Source organism: Rhinopithecus roxellana, chromosome 2 (assembly GCF_007565055.1).
Source record: "Rhinopithecus roxellana isolate Shanxi Qingling chromosome 2, ASM756505v1, whole genome shotgun sequence".
Lineage (NCBI taxonomy): Eukaryota > Metazoa > Chordata > Mammalia > Primates > Cercopithecidae > Rhinopithecus > Rhinopithecus roxellana.
The window spans coordinates 134,467,370-134,483,760 of record NC_044550.1 but is presented as its reverse complement, the minus strand read 5'-3'; the positions used below and the strand labels follow the sequence as shown (position 1 = coordinate 134,483,760).

The following is a 16,391-nucleotide window of genomic DNA, read 5'->3' as shown; positions in this document are numbered from 1 at the left end:
GCAGCCTCTGCTCCTCGCCAGTCAGGTACGCAGGCTGCTCCGGGCTGCCCCAGGCCTGCGGCGTACACCGGAGGCTCGGCCTGGAATGCCGTCCTGCCCTCCTCCACCTGAGGAATTCCCGTTCACACCACAGGGTTCAGCTCCGCGGCATCTTGGCGAAGCCTCCTGACATCCCGACCCCCGCCGAGACCTCCCCTCTGAGCTCCTGAGCACAGCCCCAGGGGACCCGAGCTGCGCGCTGTGCAAACGGAGGCCTGCGCTCGCCCTCGGTGCGCCCCGTACCCGCCGCCCCCCGGGCCGCCCCGCGCTGCGATTGGGGGCCTCGCCCGCCTGCCCCGGCTCCCACGCCCTCGAGACCGCCGGGCGCCCCCGCCCGGCCACGCCCCCTCGGATGCCCCGCTCCGCCCCGAGAGGGCGTGCCTTGCGCCCCGGCTAGTCGGGCGGGGGCCGGGCGGGAGCGGGGCGGGGCCGGGGCGGGGCGCGGACCGTCCCCCACTGGCTGCGGCGCGCGGGGCAGCCCAGGCTCAGTGCGCGGTGGCGGCGGCGGCGTCGCGAGCAGCTGGCGCCGCGCGGTCCTGCTCTGCCGGTCGCACGGACGCACCGGCGGGCCGCCGGCCGGAGGGACGGGGCGGGAGCTGGGCCTGCGGACAGCGAGCCGGAGTGGGAGCCGCGCCTAGCGAGCCGGACCTCGGCGCCCGCCAGGTCGGTGCTTGGGTCCGGGCAGGCGCGCGGAGGGGTCCAACAGTGCTCGCGGAGGGGCCGGGGCGCGGCAGTCGCGGAACCACAGCAGTCCCTGCGGCGGACCGGGCCGGGGCGCGGGCTTCCCGCTCCGGAAAGTTTGCCGCCGCCGCCGCCGCCGCCGCCGCCGCCCTGGGAGGGCTCTGCAGCAGCCAGGGAGGGAAGGGGGAGGAGGGAGGAACCGCGGCGGGGAGGAGGCGGCCGGCGCCAGGCGGCCCGGGAGCTCTGGGCGGCGGCGGCGGCGGCGGGCGGGGCGGCTGGGGGTCGGAGGTGTCGGGGCGCAGGAGCCGGCCACCGCCGCTTTCGTCCCTACCCGCGCCGCTAACGAGCTGCCCTCCTCCTCCCGCAGTCTCCCGAGCGGCTCCCGCCTCCCGCCGGTGCCCGCGCCGGGCCGTGGGGGGCAGCATGCCCGCGTGCGCTGCCTGAGGACGCCGCGGCCCCCGCCCCCGCCATGGGCGCCCCTGCCTGCGCCCTCGCTCTCTGCGTGGCAGTGGCCATCGTGGCCGGCGCCTCCTCGGAGTCCTTGGGGACGGAGCAGCGCGTCGTGGGGCGAGTGGCAGGTAAGAAGGGACCCACTGGGCACGGGAGGGGCCGGCCCGTGCGGGCAGAGGCCTTGGGGACGGGAACCGGCCCCAGGTCGGAGGGGACTCCGGGTGTGAGTGACGCCCCGGGGTCAGCGCCCAGATTCCGCTGCCTCCTTCCCGGAGAGCGCGGCCAGCGGTAGCGCGGCGACTTGTGGGGCGCCTGGAGCCGCAGCTACCCCCCAAATTCGAGGCCGCCACGGGGAGCCAGGCCGGGGGTTGGCGTCCGCAGCCCCGTCCTCTGCGGTTCCCCAGCCCTGACCTGTCCGGAGGGCGCGGGTTTCCCCATTTCCACGATTCCCGCTGTTCTACGGGCTCTGCGCAGACGGAAAGTTCCCATTGTTGGCGTCCCCCTCCCCCGGGCCCCAGTTTGTGGCCAGCTTCGGCCAAGGGGAGAGGCCGGACTTCTGAGGGTGGGTGTGCGCGTCAGCGAAGCCCGGCCCCTGCCCGCCGGACGAGGCTGCAGCGTCCAGCGCCCCCGTTGCCGACCCTGCCAGTGCCTGGGGGCTGAGGGCGCTTCCCCGTGGGTGCGCGCAGAGCTCCAGGCAAGCGAGGAGCGCGTGTCCCAGCGTCGCGGGCCCTAGACCGGGCTGGCGGTCCCGGTCCTGCGGGACGTCGAGGGTCTGAAGGGAGGTGAGGGGAAGGGGCGCCCGGCCCGCCCTGCACGCGCGCTGCGGTTCCTCGCGGGTCAGGCCGAGAGCTCCGGTGCCGCCGCCCCGTACACGCTGCCGGCTCCGGGCGGGCGAAGGGGGCGCGCACAGCCCAGCCCGGGGGCCGCGCGGAGGGAGGCCTTGGCCCGGTGAGCTCGCGCCCCACCCGGGCCCAGGCCCGAACAGCCGCTCCTTTGTACCTCGGGGCGGCCACAGACCGCGCATTGATGGCGGCGCGGCGGCTCGCGGGGAGGTGTGAGCGGCTGCGGGCGCGGCGGGCCGGGGAGGGCGCCGGGAGGGCCGAGGCAGATGGCGGCCGCCCCGCCCGCGCCCCCGCGCCCCCGCGCCCCTTTCTCCGGCGGCGGCTGCAGCCTCCCGGAACAATGTCATTTTTTTTATGAATGAAAGTGGCCCGGCGCTTGAATGTGCGTGTCATTCAGCGGCGTGACAGAGGCCGTCGGGAGGTCAGCGCGCGCTTTTAGCGCCTGCTCGGGCGGCCCCGCTTCCAGGGGTGCGGGAGGGGCGGCCGCGGGGGGAGCTTGGCTTTCGTATTCTCATTCAGATAAAGATATTACTCCCTACGGCCCGGGAATGTCAGCCAGCCCCGGGGAGGGGCGGCGGCCAGGCTGCGGAGCCTCTCCCGGACCCCCTGCGGGCGCGCGGGGCCTCCCCCACTCGCCCCTGGAACGCCCCGCCCCCCGCCTTGGGGCGGCAACCCCGCCCGCACTGGAGCTGGTGAAACAGGTAGTGAGTTGATCGGTCAATAAACTTAATCCGGTTCCTTAACAAGATGGGCCGGGCAGTAAAAATACAAAGACCTCGTGAAATGTACTGAGGTCTAGGCTGGCGCTTGCCCGGGAACATAAATTATGGAGCCTTGGCTGGCAGTGGTCAAGGGCGGTGGGGAAGGTTTTGGCCCTGGACTGCCCTGGCCACCCCAGGCCCTGCCAGGACAGCCCCCATCTCCCCGGGGCCGTGTTCCTGGTTGGAACCTAGGGGGACCCCCCAGGGTGCAGGGAGGAAGACAAGGTCAGCTCTCCCACAGCCCCACCCCACCCAGCAGGGGTCTCGGGGGTGCAGGGTCTTTCCCGAAGGTGCTGGCTGCAACCTCCCCCACCCTCCTCTGCCGGGCTGGACTTTGAGCCGCGTGGGCCCCTGGGTGGTTCATTAACCTGGGCTGAGCCTGGCCTCCAGGTCCTTGTGTGAACCTAGGAATCCCTTCTTCCTCACCACCCAGCCCCCCAGCTCTCAGGTCTCACTTGGAGCTGGAACTGGGAATGGGGCACCCCTTACTACAGCTGAGCTTGGGTGGGAGCCCAGGGGCTTGGGGGTCTCCTGGAGGAGGGGGGTCCAAAGTCACCCCATCTAGGGAGGCAGGCAGCCCTCACCTGAGTGATTGAGGAGTGAATGAGCTGGGAGTGGAGCCACCTTTGGTGGGGTGGGGGGTTGGCCTGGACCTCCAGGCTGCCAGTCCAGGCTCGGGTACCCTCTTCGAACCTCAGTTTCCTCACCTGTCCAAGAGAACCGATAATGGCAGGCTGTTTGAAGGATTAGGCCGGATAACCCTGGCAAGCCCTCTTTAGCCTGCCCAGCCCCCAGATCCCTTTTTTGCTGACTTTATTGTGAAACTGAAGAGGAATGTCTCCAGGTGGGGAGACAGGGAGGGTGGACTTTTGGAGGCCTCCTCCTCTTAGGCTGTTTTATGGCCCCTGCCTGGCAATACCCCCTGTCCCCCAGAGAGCTGCAGAGAACTTCGTGCATCCAAAATCAAAACGTGTTGTTCCCTGACCCTAAGCCCTCTTCTCACCCCAAAACCCAAATAAACCCCTGGGGCAGCCAGCTCTGGAAGTGAGTCTGAATTTGCTCCTTGTTCTCTGGGGTCAACCCAAGGGGCTTATGATGGAGCAAGCCTCCCCCACTCTCTCACCCATGCTCCTTCACATGCACTGGGCCTCCACTGCAGAGACCCAGAACCTGGAGAAAGGTTCCCCAGGCCAGAGTTTGGCTGTCCCCAGCACCCTGGCCTAATGGACGTCAGTCCTGGGGCAAGAGAACCAGGGCAGGGAGCGCCTCTCACCCCCACTCTCATTTCTCCAGCCACTTAACAGGGTGTGGTGCCTTCCCTGAGCTCCTGGGCCTGTGGGGTGGGATTTTTACATTGTGCCACATTGGGGGAAACTGAGGTACATGACCAGTGAGTGGCAAAGTCTCTGGGACTAGGAAACGTCCCCCAAGTCTAGCACAGCCCCTCTGGCACACAGCAGAGGGCTGTTGTTGGCATGTGGAGCCCAAGTAGAGGTTGGCACTGTGTGGGGTTGGGGGCCTGCAGGAGCACGTGTTGTGGGATCCATAGAAGGGTGGGCTACCCCGCCTTGGGTACAGCAGGAGTTTTGTCTACGATGTGTTTGGGCACCAGTGTCTGTGTGGTGTCAGTGGGGCCTCCCTTTTGTTGATCAAGAAAGAAAGAATCCTTCCTGGGGCCACTGGGGGGTAAAGCTCTCCCATGCCTGGCAGCTGGGTGGGGTATGGGGGTTCCACCCACCTGCTGACTCCCCGGGGGGGTCAGACCTTGAGCTCATAGTGGCCACTCATGCCTTGTGTCACAGCGTCCTTCACCTGGTGTTCCCCACCCAGCCCCTGCTGGGGTGCCCTGGCCTCTGTTGGCACCTAGTAGGCAGGCAGTGGGGGGGCAGTCAGGGCTCCACCCTCCCCACCACACACGGGCAGATGGCCACCGGTGTGGCTGGCCTGGGGCTGCGCTGTCCCCCGTTCCCCCGCGCTGGACCAGGCTGAAGCGAATACTTGTGTGGATGGCTTGACCTGTTGTCTCCACTCAGACCAAACCGGAACCAACCGGCTGTTGCCCTTGGGCCAGGGCCTGCAGCTGAGGCTGCCATGACCAGCCTGTTCTCGGCCTTCTGGGGGGCCTCGACGAGCTCCCAGCTCTGGGTGGTCCCCACAAGACACTGGCCAGAACTGGAGGGCTGGAGGTCAGGCCGGGAGCCCCCCTGGTTGCAGGGTCCCCGCAGGGGCAGTCCTTGAGCTGTGGGTCCCTGTGGGGTGAGGGCTCCCGCGATGCTTCAGGGGATGAGTGTGGGCCCTTCTGGCTGGCAGGGTCACGCTGGGCACTGGGCGCGTGTGGCTGGATTAGGTGGGTTGGGGAGAATAGAGCCTGGCCAGGCAGTCAGGGACTGGTGTGGCCAGAGTGGGCAGCTGGGTCCCCGAATCTAGGCCACGCGTCTGCAGAATGACAAGTGATGGCGCAACCCGTCCAGCTGGGTCTGAAGAAGGAGGCTGCCTGGGGGACCACCCACCCCCGTCCCGGCCCCAAGCCCAGGCCTCCCGCCTGCACGCATTGTCTGGCCCTGGCAGGGAAGCCTAGGGGTGATGGTCCCCCCAGCCCTGCCCATGCTGTGTCCTTGGGTCACAGGCTTTGGTGGCCCCGGGGAGCTGGGCAGCTGCTGGGGAGGGACCCAGGGGCCACCTGCACGTCTGCCCCTGTGGGTGAGCCCCAACCCCAGCTTCCAGGGAGGGACCAGGGCTGCTGACCTGCTCTGTGGCTCTCACAGCTTCCTGCCCCCAGCCTGGTCCTCATCTGTGAGGGGGCCCCAGTCCCCCTGCAGGCAGCAGGACCCCACCACCAGGCCCCCTTGAGGACCCGCCTGGGCCTCCCCAGTCCCCGGCCTGTGACACCCCCCTGGCCAGACCCAGCGACGTGTTCGTAGTTTGCTCTTCTTGGTGTGTTTTCTGTCATGACTGCTGTGTGGAGCTTCCATAGGAACTGCAGGATACAGAACCTTGTCCGCCCCAGGGAGCCCCCACCCCCGCCCCGGCCCCCTTGCGCTGCTCCGGCCTGTGCTCTGCCCGGTGAACCCGCGCATTGGCCCCCAGATCCGTCCATATGGCCACGTGACCCTGCACCTCCTCCTCCTCGCCTGTTCTGTTCCCTGGCTGTCCATCTGAACTGCTCTTCAGGCCCATATGGGGTGCGGGGGCTGCCGAGAGGGACGGACTCCTCCTGGGGTGAATCTGCGCCACGAGGAGGCTGGCTGACCAACCCTGTCTTGGTACCTCTGTCGAGCTCAGTATCCTCTGAGCTCCATTTCAGCCGAAGGCCAGCAAAGGGCAGCCTGTCCCCTTTGCCCCCAGTACCTGCCCATTGTGGTGCCACCTGTGAGACAAGCATGGATTTTATGTTTTCAAGCAGTTGAACAAATCAGAAGAACGAAGAGTCACACTTTGTGATACTTTGAGATTTGAATTCTCCGCGTCCGTAAATGAAGCATTGTGGGGGCACCGCTGTGGGGTTGGCTGCAGGTTGTGTGGGGAAGGCAGCTGTCACACCAAGGCAGACCAGAGTCCTTGGGACAGAGACTGGTTGGCAAAGCTGAAGATAGAGACCTCTGGCCCTTTCGGGGCGCGGTTTCCAGCCCCTGGTCTGGTGGGACCCTGGGGATCTGGGTCAGAGCCTTCCTCACTCAGGGCGGCTGAGGCCTCCACTGCTGTGTCTGTAAACAGTGCTGGGTTTGGGGGTGCCTGCCTCATGGTCACCCATCTTGCCCACAGAAGTCCCCGGCCCAGAGCCCAGCCAGCAGGAGCAGTTGGTCTTCGGCAGCGGGGACACTGTGGAGCTGAGCTGTCTCCCGCCCGGGGGTGGTCCCATGGGGCCCACTGTCTGGGTCAAGGATGGCGCAGGGCTGGTGCCCTCGGAGCGTGTCCTGGTGGGGCCCCAGCTGCTGCAGGTGCTGAATGCCTCCCACGAGGACTCTGGGGCCTACAGCTGCCGGCAGCGACTCACACAGCGCGTACTTTGCCACTTCAGTGTGCGGGTGACAGGTGAGCTCTGGGGCCACGCCAGCTACAGAAAGGAGCCGAATGCCGGGCTCCCTGAGTCCCTGCGTGGGTCCGGAGCGACTGGGGGTCTCTCTGGTCATTGGTGGAGAGGAGGGCACCCCCAAGAAGTGCTGCCCAAATGGGGGACCCTTCCTCACCTGGAGGGGCACCTGGGGGCCTCCTGGGGCAGTTTGGGCATTGGACATGGCCGTCTCTGCCTTGCAGACGCTCCATCCTCGGGAGATGACGAAGACGGAGAGGACGAGGCTGAGGACACAGGTGTGGACACAGGTGGGAGCAGGGTCCAGGGTCAGGCCGGCCGGGGTAGGGCCTGCTGCCACTGCCAAGCCCTGTCCTCCACAGGTAGCTAAGGGCCTAAGGCCCCGGAACAACCTCCCTGGGGTCACCCTGAAGGTCCGTTCCCCTCAGGATGCAGGAGGAGCTGAGCCACTGACATGGCTCTAGATGCCCGACGCTGGCTCCCTGGTGGCAGGGTTGTGGTGCACGGGGACACCCGTGTTGCTGATGGGGAGACTGAGGCACAGGGCTCTGGGGGTTCTAGGAGTAGGAGGAGGCCAGGGCTGGCCTGTGGAGCTCTGGTGTTGGCTATAGGTGAGGTAGACACTGTAGGTATGAGTGCAGCAGGGCAGGGCGCTCAGGTGGCTGCCATGGGGTGGATGGACCCAGGGTGAGGGCACCAGCCGGGGGCACCTACCACAACCAGTGGCAGGCAGGGTGGCTGGCAGGAGGGTGGCTGGTGGGTGGGCTGCAGCTGTGGGAGAGCTGTCGGGGTCGATGCCTGGGGTCCCGGCCTGGAACACTGGCAGGTGGACTTTGTCAAGTTGTAGAGCGGGGAGGTGGGACTTCTGGTTTTGGAGGGACTCTGAGGTGAGTGTGTGCAGGGGAGGGTCATCGTGGCACAGATGTGGGGGGTAGTTGCGACTTGCGGACTGATGGTGTGTGGGCTGGGTCCCTGGGCCAGTGGGGTGAGCAAGTGAGGAGGGGAGGCTGAGTCCATGAGATAAACTGAGCTGGGGAAACTCACCCTGGGGGTTTCCAGGAGGCCTGGGAGGGAGCTCAGCACCCTGGGGTGCCTCTTTCCAGCCTGCTTCTTGCTGGGCCTCAGTGCCTCTGATGGGTTTGTCCCTGGAGGGGGCTGGCAGTGAGGTCACTGAGGGGAGGACTGCTCCCCTCCTGGGGGATGCCAGCTCAGCGCTGCCCGGAGTCCTGGCAGGAAGGCGGTCCCAGCCCTGAGGAAGGAGAAAAACCAGTTGGGCTGTGAGGGAGGGGTGGTGGGAGCCCTGGACGTCGAGATGGGAGGAGGCAGGGCCTGGGTGCCCATCAGACTCGGACCTCTGCAGAAGGTGGTGTAGGGTCTCTGATTCCCGTGGGCCCATGCTGCACAGCTGCCTCCAAGGCTCCTGGCTCTGCAGGCGACTGGGCTCCTCTCCTGATAAACTGCTCCCAGGTCCTGGCTTTTCCACTACATCAGGCTGCCCCCTTGGTCCTCAGTCTCCCTGTTGGTGGGCCTGGCCCCTGGCAAACCTCTCTGGGCGGTTGGGCTCCCCTGGACAACGCCCTGTGCCCTGCGACTTCACAGGTCCAGGCAGAGCATCTTGGAGGGAAGGGGAGGGGAAACATGGCCCAGCTCTGAGAAAGCCCCGGGGTGGGGACATGGTGTGGAGGCTCCTGGGAGCCTCATCCCACCCTCTTTCTACACAGGAGGGGAAACTGAGACTGGGGTGGGCAGGGGCAGCTTTGGGAAGGAGGTTGTTCAGAGGGGCCTCTGCTCCCACTTGGGTCATGGCCTTCACATGCACCTTGGCCAGCAGGGGCCCCTTACTGGACTCGGCCCGAGCGGATGGACAAGAAGCTGCTGGCCGTGCCAGCCGCCAACACCGTCCGCTTCCGCTGCCCGGCTGCTGGTAACCCCACTCCCTCCATCTCCTGGCTGAAGAATGGCAAGGAGTTCCGCGGCGAGCACCGCATCGGAGGCATCAAGGTGGGCGCAGCAGGGTGGCTCTGGGCCTGGCAGGCGCGGTGGTCGCTGCCTCCACTCATTTGTGCCCCGCTGCAGCTGCGGCACCAGCAGTGGAGCCTGGTCATGGAAAGTGTGGTGCCCTCGGACCGCGGCAACTACACCTGCGTGGTGGAGAACAAGTTTGGCAGCATCCGGCAGACATACACACTGGACGTGCTGGGTGAGGGCCTCGGGCCGGCGTGGGCTCTGGGGCGGCAGTGGCGGCAGTGGCGAGGGAGGGGGTGGCCCCTGAGCATCATCTGCCCCCACAGAGCGCTCCCCGCACCGGCCCATCCTGCAGGCGGGGCTGCCGGCCAACCAGACGGCGGTGCTGGGCAGCGATGTGGAGTTTCACTGCAAGGTGTACAGTGACGCGCAGCCCCACATCCAGTGGCTCAAGCACGTGGAGGTGAATGGCAGCAAGGTGGGCCCCGACGGCACACCCTACGTCACCGTGCTCAAGGTGGGCCACCGTGTGCTCATGGGTGCTGCGGCTCGGGCTCCTGGGCTGGCCCCAAGGGTGCCCCATGGCTGGGGGTTGCGTGAGGATTGGGGCCTGGGGTTGGAGCTTCAGGGGAAGAAGCTGTGGGGGTGCTTGTGGGGCCAGGTCTCAGCTACTCCACACCTCAGGCCACAGGCAGCTGCGGTGGGACCTGTTTCTGTGTCTGCAGAGGGCCAACCTCGGCCACTGAATCCCTGACATGGAGCTGCCCACAGGGGCCTCTCGGGGCTGGGTGTGACTCGGGGCAGCAGTGGTGGCCCAGGACAGGAGGGCAGTGGCCAAGCCCTCCAGGCCTCCTCTGGACCTCAGAGGCAGTGGCCGAGCCCCGACCTGGCCAATGAGCAGTCGTCAGCTGTGTGCATTGGGGCCTGAGCTTACTGTCTGCCCGCCTCTCGGAGTCCTTAGCTTTGTTCCCACGGCTGCCGGGTGGGGGCCACTGAATTGGGATGGTTGCGACACTCAAAGCCCAAAGAGAAACATCTGTTCAGAGAGAAGACGGTCTGATGGGGGCGGGGAGCAGGCCCAGGGCGAGGGTGGAGTCCAGACCCTGCCCAGAGAGAGGCCACCTCCCGTCCTGTCCAGAGCCCAGGTTCTGCAAGAGCCCCGGCGAGGGCAGGCCAGCGACCAGGGGCTGTCTGAGGGTCTAGGCTGGGTTGTTGGGGTGGAGGCAGAGACGTGCATCCTGTGGAACCACAGCCACCGTGAAGTGCCTCCACGCCTCCTCTGGGCAGCCTGCGGGGCTGACGCAGCCCAGCCTCCATCTGTACCTTGGGGGTCTCCCATATCCTGCCTCGTGCCCGGCGGGGCTGCCTCAGGGGCGTGCCTGAGCCGGGTCTCTTGTCCCCGCAGTCCTGGATCAGTGAGAGTGTGGAGGCCGACGTGCGCCTCCGCCTGGCCAATGTGTCGGAGCGGGACGGGGGCGAGTACCTCTGTCGAGCCACCAATTTCATAGGCGTGGCCGAGAAGGCCTTTTGGCTGAGCGTTCACGGGCCCCGAGCAGGTAACGACTCTGTCCCATGCCGGCCGGCACAAGAGCTCCAGCTCCAAGGCCCTGGCCGCGCGCCCTGCACGCCCCGCACGCCCAGCCCTGCTCGCTCCCGCCCCCGGCTCGCGCTCCGCTCGTGGCCGCCTCGGCAAGGCTGGCAGCTCCAGCCTCCACGGTGACCGCCCGCTTCGAGCCCTGTGGTCTGCGCCGACCCTTCCCGCACGCCTGCGCCCCGCACAGGAGGTGCCCGGTGCCCACCGGGCCGGCTCCGTGCCGTCTGTGAGCGCCCCCTGCCGCCTCTCTCCGCCCCCGCCCGCTGCCTGCTCGCTTCCGCAGCCTGTGTGTCCGTGTGTCCATCCTCCACCTGCACCCGCCCGGCTCTGCGCTAACCCGCATGCTGCCTGCCCGCCTGCCGCTCACCTGGGACAGAGGACTCGCCGGTGGAGGGGCCTGGCTTCGGGCTCGGTACCGGTGCACCAGGCGGAGGGCCCTCGGCCGCGTGGCGGTGACCAAGTTGGCGGTGGCTGAGGAGTTGGTGGTGGCGGCGTTTTCCTTGCAGCGGCTGGATCCTGCCGTGTGGACTCTGTGCGGTGCCCGCAGGGCGGTGCTGGCACTCGCCTATCGCTCTGCTCTCTCTTTGTAGACGGCGGGCGCTAATACCACCGACAAGGAGCTAGAGGTTCTGTCCTTGCACAACGTCACCTTTGAGGACGCCGGGGAGTACACCTGCCTGGCGGGCAATTCTATTGGGTTTTCTCATCACTCTGCGTGGCTGGTGGTGCTGCCAGGTACCGGCTTCTGCTGCTGCTGCTCCGCACTGTCTCGGGGACGCTGGCTCGGGACATGCCAAAGCCGCCAGGACGGACGGGAATCCTGTAGCTTATGGCCGCCCCGCTCCTCGAGCCCTCACACCTGGCCCTGTGCCCCTTGTGGGGACAAAGTTGGCCTGGCCCGGTACTGGTACCAGAGGGCCCCATCAGCCCCTTCCAGCCCCCTTCCCGTCTGGGTCCCCAAAGGCCCCTCCTGCGGCTCTGGTGTCTCCTGGGCGCCTGGTGGCGGTGTGGGACTGGCTGGCTCTGCTGGGCTCCTCCTCTCCAGGGTCTGGTCCTCCAGACTCACCCGAGTTACTGACTGCAAGACCCTCCAGCCAAGGCGGGTGCTGAGGTTCTGAGCCCCCTCCCGCTCCCAGTGGTGCCTGCAGCTCTGAGTCACCAGGGGCATCCATGGGGGCCGGGGTGGGGGCCAGGCCAGGCCTCAATGTCCGTGTCTTTGCAGCCGAGGAGGAGCTGGTGGAGGCTGACGAGGCGGGCAGTGTGTACGCAGGCATCCTCAGCTACGGGGTGGGCTTCTTCCTGTTCATCCTGGTGGTGGCGGCTGTGACGCTCTGCCGCCTGCGCAGCACCCCCAAGAAAGGCCTGGGCTCCCCCACCGTGCACAAGATCTCCCGCTTCCCACTCAAGCGACAGGTAACAGAAAGTAGATACCAGGTTCCGAGCTGCCTGCCCGCCGGGCCTCCCGGACGCTGGTCCTTGGCTGTGCGAGTCCTCCCTGCAGCCAGGCGGGCTCACCTCTCCTTGTCTCTGGTCACCATGTAGAGCCCAGGGTACTTTGGGACACAAAACATTCTAAAAATCTTCATTCAATGCTGGTGGAAGTCAGAATGCCCCCGCTTCCGGCCCAGCACTGACCCCCAGCTATACTTCCACGCCCCATCGCCCGCACGGCGCCAACCTGCCCCTGCTGACCCAAGCAGGTGTCCCTGGAGTCCAACGCGTCCATGAGTTCCAACACACCGCTGGTGCGCATCGCAAGGCTGTCCTCAGGGGAGGGTCCCACGCTGGCCAATGTCTCTGAGCTTGAGCTGCCTGCTGACCCCAAATGGGAGCTGTCTCGGGCCCGGTCAGTGGTGCTGAGGGCTGGCGTGGGCTGTAGGGGGCTCGGTGGTGGGGGTGAAACAGCCACCAGGCAGGGGCCTGGCTGCGTTTAGGGGCCATCAGGGATGTGGTGGATGTTGGGTGTAGCTGGGGCTCTGTGGAGATGCTCCTGGGAGGGGTGCATGGCAGGGACTGCCCCTCTCAAGGTGCCGTGTTTGGAGGGGCAGCAAGGGCGGGAGGAAGTAGGTGACACTCTTCATCCTTATGAGCAGGCTGTAGGGGGAGCATAGAGAGCTTCCTGGAGGTGGTGTCTCTGGGCCTCAAGGGCTGGGCCAAGCGGGAGTGGGGACCATGGTGGGCTGAGAGTGGATGAGCTTGCACGCTCATGGCCCCTCTGCCTCCACTGCCAGGCTGACCCTGGGTAAGCCCCTTGGGGAGGGCTGCTTCGGCCAGGTGGTCATGGCGGAGGCTATCGGCATTGACAAGGACCGGGCCGCCAAGCCTGTCACCGTAGCCGTGAAGATGCTGAAAGGTGAGGATGGGGCGGCCAGGGGTGCAGGGCTGGGCTGGGGGTGCCGCCGCCTGACACAGGCCCTCCCTCCTTGCACAGATGATGCCACTGACAAGGACCTGTCAGACCTGGTGTCTGAGATGGAGATGATGAAGATGATTGGGAAACACAAGAACATCATCAACCTGCTGGGCGCCTGCACGCAGGGCGGTAGGTGTGGTGGTAGTGGCGGTGGTGCCAGGTGGGCAGCCCTCCTGGGTCTGGCAGCCCCTCTCAGGAGCCCGTGCCCCCAGGGCCCCTGTACGTGCTGGTGGAGTATGCGGCCAAGGGCAACCTGCGGGAGTTTCTGCGGGCGCGGCGGCCCCCGGGCCTGGACTACTCCTTCGATACCTGCAAGCCGCCTGAGGAGCAGCTCACCTTCAAGGACCTGGTGTCCTGTGCCTACCAGGTGGCCCGAGGCATGGAGTACCTCGCCTCCCAGAAGGTGAGCAGGGTGGCAGGTGCGGGTGGAGCAGGCTGGCACTGCCCTGAGATGCTGGGAGCAGCAGGGAGAGGTGGGGAGGCTTCAGCCCTGCCTCCCATCCCTTCCCCAGTGCATCCACCGGGACCTGGCTGCTCGAAACGTGCTGGTGACCGAGGACAACGTGATGAAGATCGCAGACTTCGGGCTGGCCCGCGACGTGCACAACCTCGACTACTACAAGAAGACCACCAACGTGAGCCCGGCCCTGGGGTGGGGGTGGGGCCACGCCAGCAGGACACCTGGCGCCAACACCGCCTTCCCACCCCCTCCCAGGGCCGGCTGCCCGTGAAGTGGATGGCGCCTGAGGCCCTGTTTGACCGCGTCTACACCCACCAGAGTGACGTGTATGTGTCCTCCAGACCCCTGGCTTCAGGGGTGGAGGCGGGAACTGGGCAGAGCCAGGACCCCAGCGGCAGCCCCGACACCTGTGCCCTGGGGCTCTTGGGCGTGGTCTCTACCCCTCCCTGGGGCAGCAGCGCAGCCCTGGCCCGTTCCCCTGGTGCCCGCCCAGGTGTCTGTCCTGGGAGTCTGAGGACAGCCTGACCTCGCCTCCCCCTGCAGCTGGTCCTTTGGGGTCCTGCTCTGGGAGATCTTCACGCTGGGGGGCTCTCCATACCCCGGCATCCCTGTGGAGGAGCTCTTCAAGCTACTGAAGGAGGGCCACCGAATGGACAAGCCGGCCAACTGCACACACGACCTGTGAGCGCCATCCCTGGCCCTCCACTGGGTCCTCGGGTGGGAGGCCCTCCAGGGCTGGGCGGGGTAGGGACTGGCAGCCCTTCAGGCTGTTCCCGAATAAGGTGGGAAGTGGTGGGGCTCACACCTGAGCACCCTGCCCGCAGGTACATGATCATGCGGGAGTGCTGGCATGCTGCGCCCTCCCAGAGGCCCACCTTCAAGCAGCTGGTGGAGGACCTGGACCGTGTCCTCACTGTGACGTCCACCGACGTGAGTGCTGGCTCTGGCCTAGCGCCACCCCCATGCCCCCTCTGCCCCTGGCCATCCTGCCTCCCAGAGTGCCGAGGTGTGGGGCAGGCCCTCTGGGGCACAGCCTGGGCACAGCGGTGGCTGTGTGAAAAGGGGCTTTGTGGGACAGTGCTCACCCCGCCTCCCCCCAGCAGGAGTACCTGGACCTGTCAGCGCCCTTCGAGCAGTACTCCCCCGGCGGCCAGGACACCCCCAGCTCCAGCTCCTCAGGAGATGACTCCGTGTTTGCCCACGACCTGCTGCCCCCGGCCCCACCCAGCAGTGGGGGCTCGCGGACGTGAAGGGCCACTGGTCCCCAACAATGTGAGGGGTCCCTAGCAGTCCACCCTGCTGCTGGTGCACAGCCACTGCCCGGCATGAGACTCAGTGCAGATGGAGAGACAGCTACACAAAGCTTCAGTCTGTGTGCATCTGTGTGTGTGTGTGTGTGTGTGTGTGTGCGCGTGTGCACATCTGTGTGTGTGTGCGTGCGTGCGCATCTCGTGGCCTCTAGGTGCAGAGGTACACCCTGGGTGTCCCTGCTGCTGTGCAACGGCCTCCTGACTGGTGTTGGGGGGACCCAGTGCAGAATGTAAGTGGGCCCACCCGGTGGGACCCCTGTGGGGCAGGGAGCTGGGCCCAACATGGCCCCAGCCTCTGCCTTTGCACCACGGGACATCACAGAGTGGGCCTCAACCCCTCCCACACCCAAAGCTGAGCCTGCAGGGAAGCCCCACGTGTCAAGCACCTTGTTCCTGGGGGTGTTAGTGGCACTGCCCCCCGACCTCCAGGCTTTCCTAGTTCCCACCCTGCCCCTCAGAGACTGAAATTACGGGTACCTGAAGATGGGAGCCTCTACCTTTTATCCAAAAGGTTTATTCCAGAAACTAGTGTACATTTCTATAAATAGATGCTGTGTATATGGTATATATACATACATATATATAAAGTATATGGAAGAGGAAAAGACTGGTACAACGGAGGCCTGCGACCCTGGGGGCACAGGAGGCACGCGTGGCCCTGGGCTGGGAGGGAGGCCCCAGGGGTCTCACCCATGCAAGCAGAGGAGCAGGGCCTTTTCTGGCACCGCAGTTTCGTTTTAAAACTGGACCTGTATATTTGTAAAGCTATTTATGGGCCCCCGGCACCCTTGTTCCCACACCCCAACACTTCTAGCATTTAGCCAGCCACATGGCGGAGAGTTTTAATTTTTAACTTATTAACAGCCGAGAAGGTTTATCCTGCCTATAGAGGGACAGCCAAGAATGTACGTCCAGCCTGCCCCGGCGCTGGAGGATTCCCTCCAAGCCTAAAAGGTGGTTCATAGTTGGAGGTGATTCCATTGAGTGAGGATATTTTATTTCCTTTGTCCTTCTTTTTCAGGGGAATTAGATTTCTATACGATGTTTCTTGAGGAGATTTATTTTTTGGACTTCAAAGCAAGCTGGTATTTTCATACAAATTCTTCTAATTGCTGTGTCCCAGGCGGGGAGATGGTTTCCAGGGAGGGGCCGGCCCTGCGTGCAGGTTCAGATGTTATTAGATGTTACAAGTTTATATATATCTATATATATAATTTATTGAGTTTTTACAAGATGTATTTGCTGTAGACTTAACACTTCTTACGCAATGCTTCTAGAGTTTTATAGCCTGGACTGCTACCTTTCCAAGCTTGGAGGGAAGCTGTGAATGCAGTTGGTTGGTTCTGTACTGTTACTGGGCACTGAGTCTGGGCGGCTGTCCCTTGCTTGCCTGCAGGGCCATGGCTCAGGGTGGTTTCTTCTTGGGACCCAGTGTATGGTGGCCAGAGGTGTCACCCAAACCTGCAGGTGCGATTTTGTGAACCCAGCGACGAACTTTGCAAAAATAAAGACACCTGTTTCCTAACCTGGCTCTGAGGTTTCTGCCTCCCGTTCTTCTGGGATAGGGGAGGGAGGGGTCACTGGCCGCCAGGTGGTCCCAGGTGGATGCTGGCAGCAGCACCGAAGGTCCCGGTGGTCTGGGAGCCCCAAGGACAAGGAGAGTTTACGGGAGGGCCCTGGTGGGAGGGAGCAGGGTGCCTGGGGGTGCACTGCCCTGGCTGCTCCCAGCTCGTGGGTTCCTGAGGTGGTGGTGGTGGGGAGGGTCCTGTCCCACTAGCTGTGAGGCAGACCTTCCCTCGTCACCCCACCCCTGGCATCCGCCTTCCCAGGCAACTGGGGAGCTTTC

At 65.4% G+C, this 16,391-nt stretch overlaps 1 protein-coding gene across 13 annotated transcripts; it reads left to right on the top strand.

Moving 5' to 3' along the window:
* The first annotated feature begins 507 nt into the window (after nucleotides 1–507).
* Nucleotides 508–16,075, top strand: FGFR3 (fibroblast growth factor receptor 3). 13 transcript variants are annotated; one of them, XM_030921603.1, is made up of 18 exons: nucleotides 508–702; nucleotides 1,088–1,298; nucleotides 6,536–6,805; nucleotides 7,028–7,093; nucleotides 8,635–8,804; nucleotides 8,880–9,003; nucleotides 9,095–9,285; nucleotides 10,953–11,097; nucleotides 11,585–11,775; nucleotides 12,060–12,208; nucleotides 12,594–12,715; nucleotides 12,794–12,904; nucleotides 12,988–13,178; nucleotides 13,288–13,410; nucleotides 13,491–13,561; nucleotides 13,779–13,916; nucleotides 14,060–14,165; nucleotides 14,336–16,075. In XM_030921603.1, exons 2-18 carry the CDS (start codon nucleotides 1,190–1,192, stop codon nucleotides 14,483–14,485), a joined length of 2,427 nt encoding a protein of 808 aa, XP_030777463.1. In that variant the 5' UTR covers nucleotides 508–702; nucleotides 1,088–1,189; the 3' UTR covers nucleotides 14,486–16,075. The 13 variants fall into 13 exon arrangements, with proteins under 13 accessions (XP_030777463.1, XP_030777460.1, XP_030777456.1 ...); XM_030921600.1 differs by lacking the exon at nucleotides 10,953–11,097 and adding an exon at nucleotides 10,174–10,324 and having other exon boundaries at nucleotides 8,632–8,804; XM_030921596.1 differs by lacking the exon at nucleotides 10,953–11,097 and adding an exon at nucleotides 10,174–10,324 and having other exon boundaries at nucleotides 533–702; nucleotides 7,028–7,081.
* The last annotated feature ends 316 nt before the right edge of the window (nucleotides 16,076–16,391 follow it).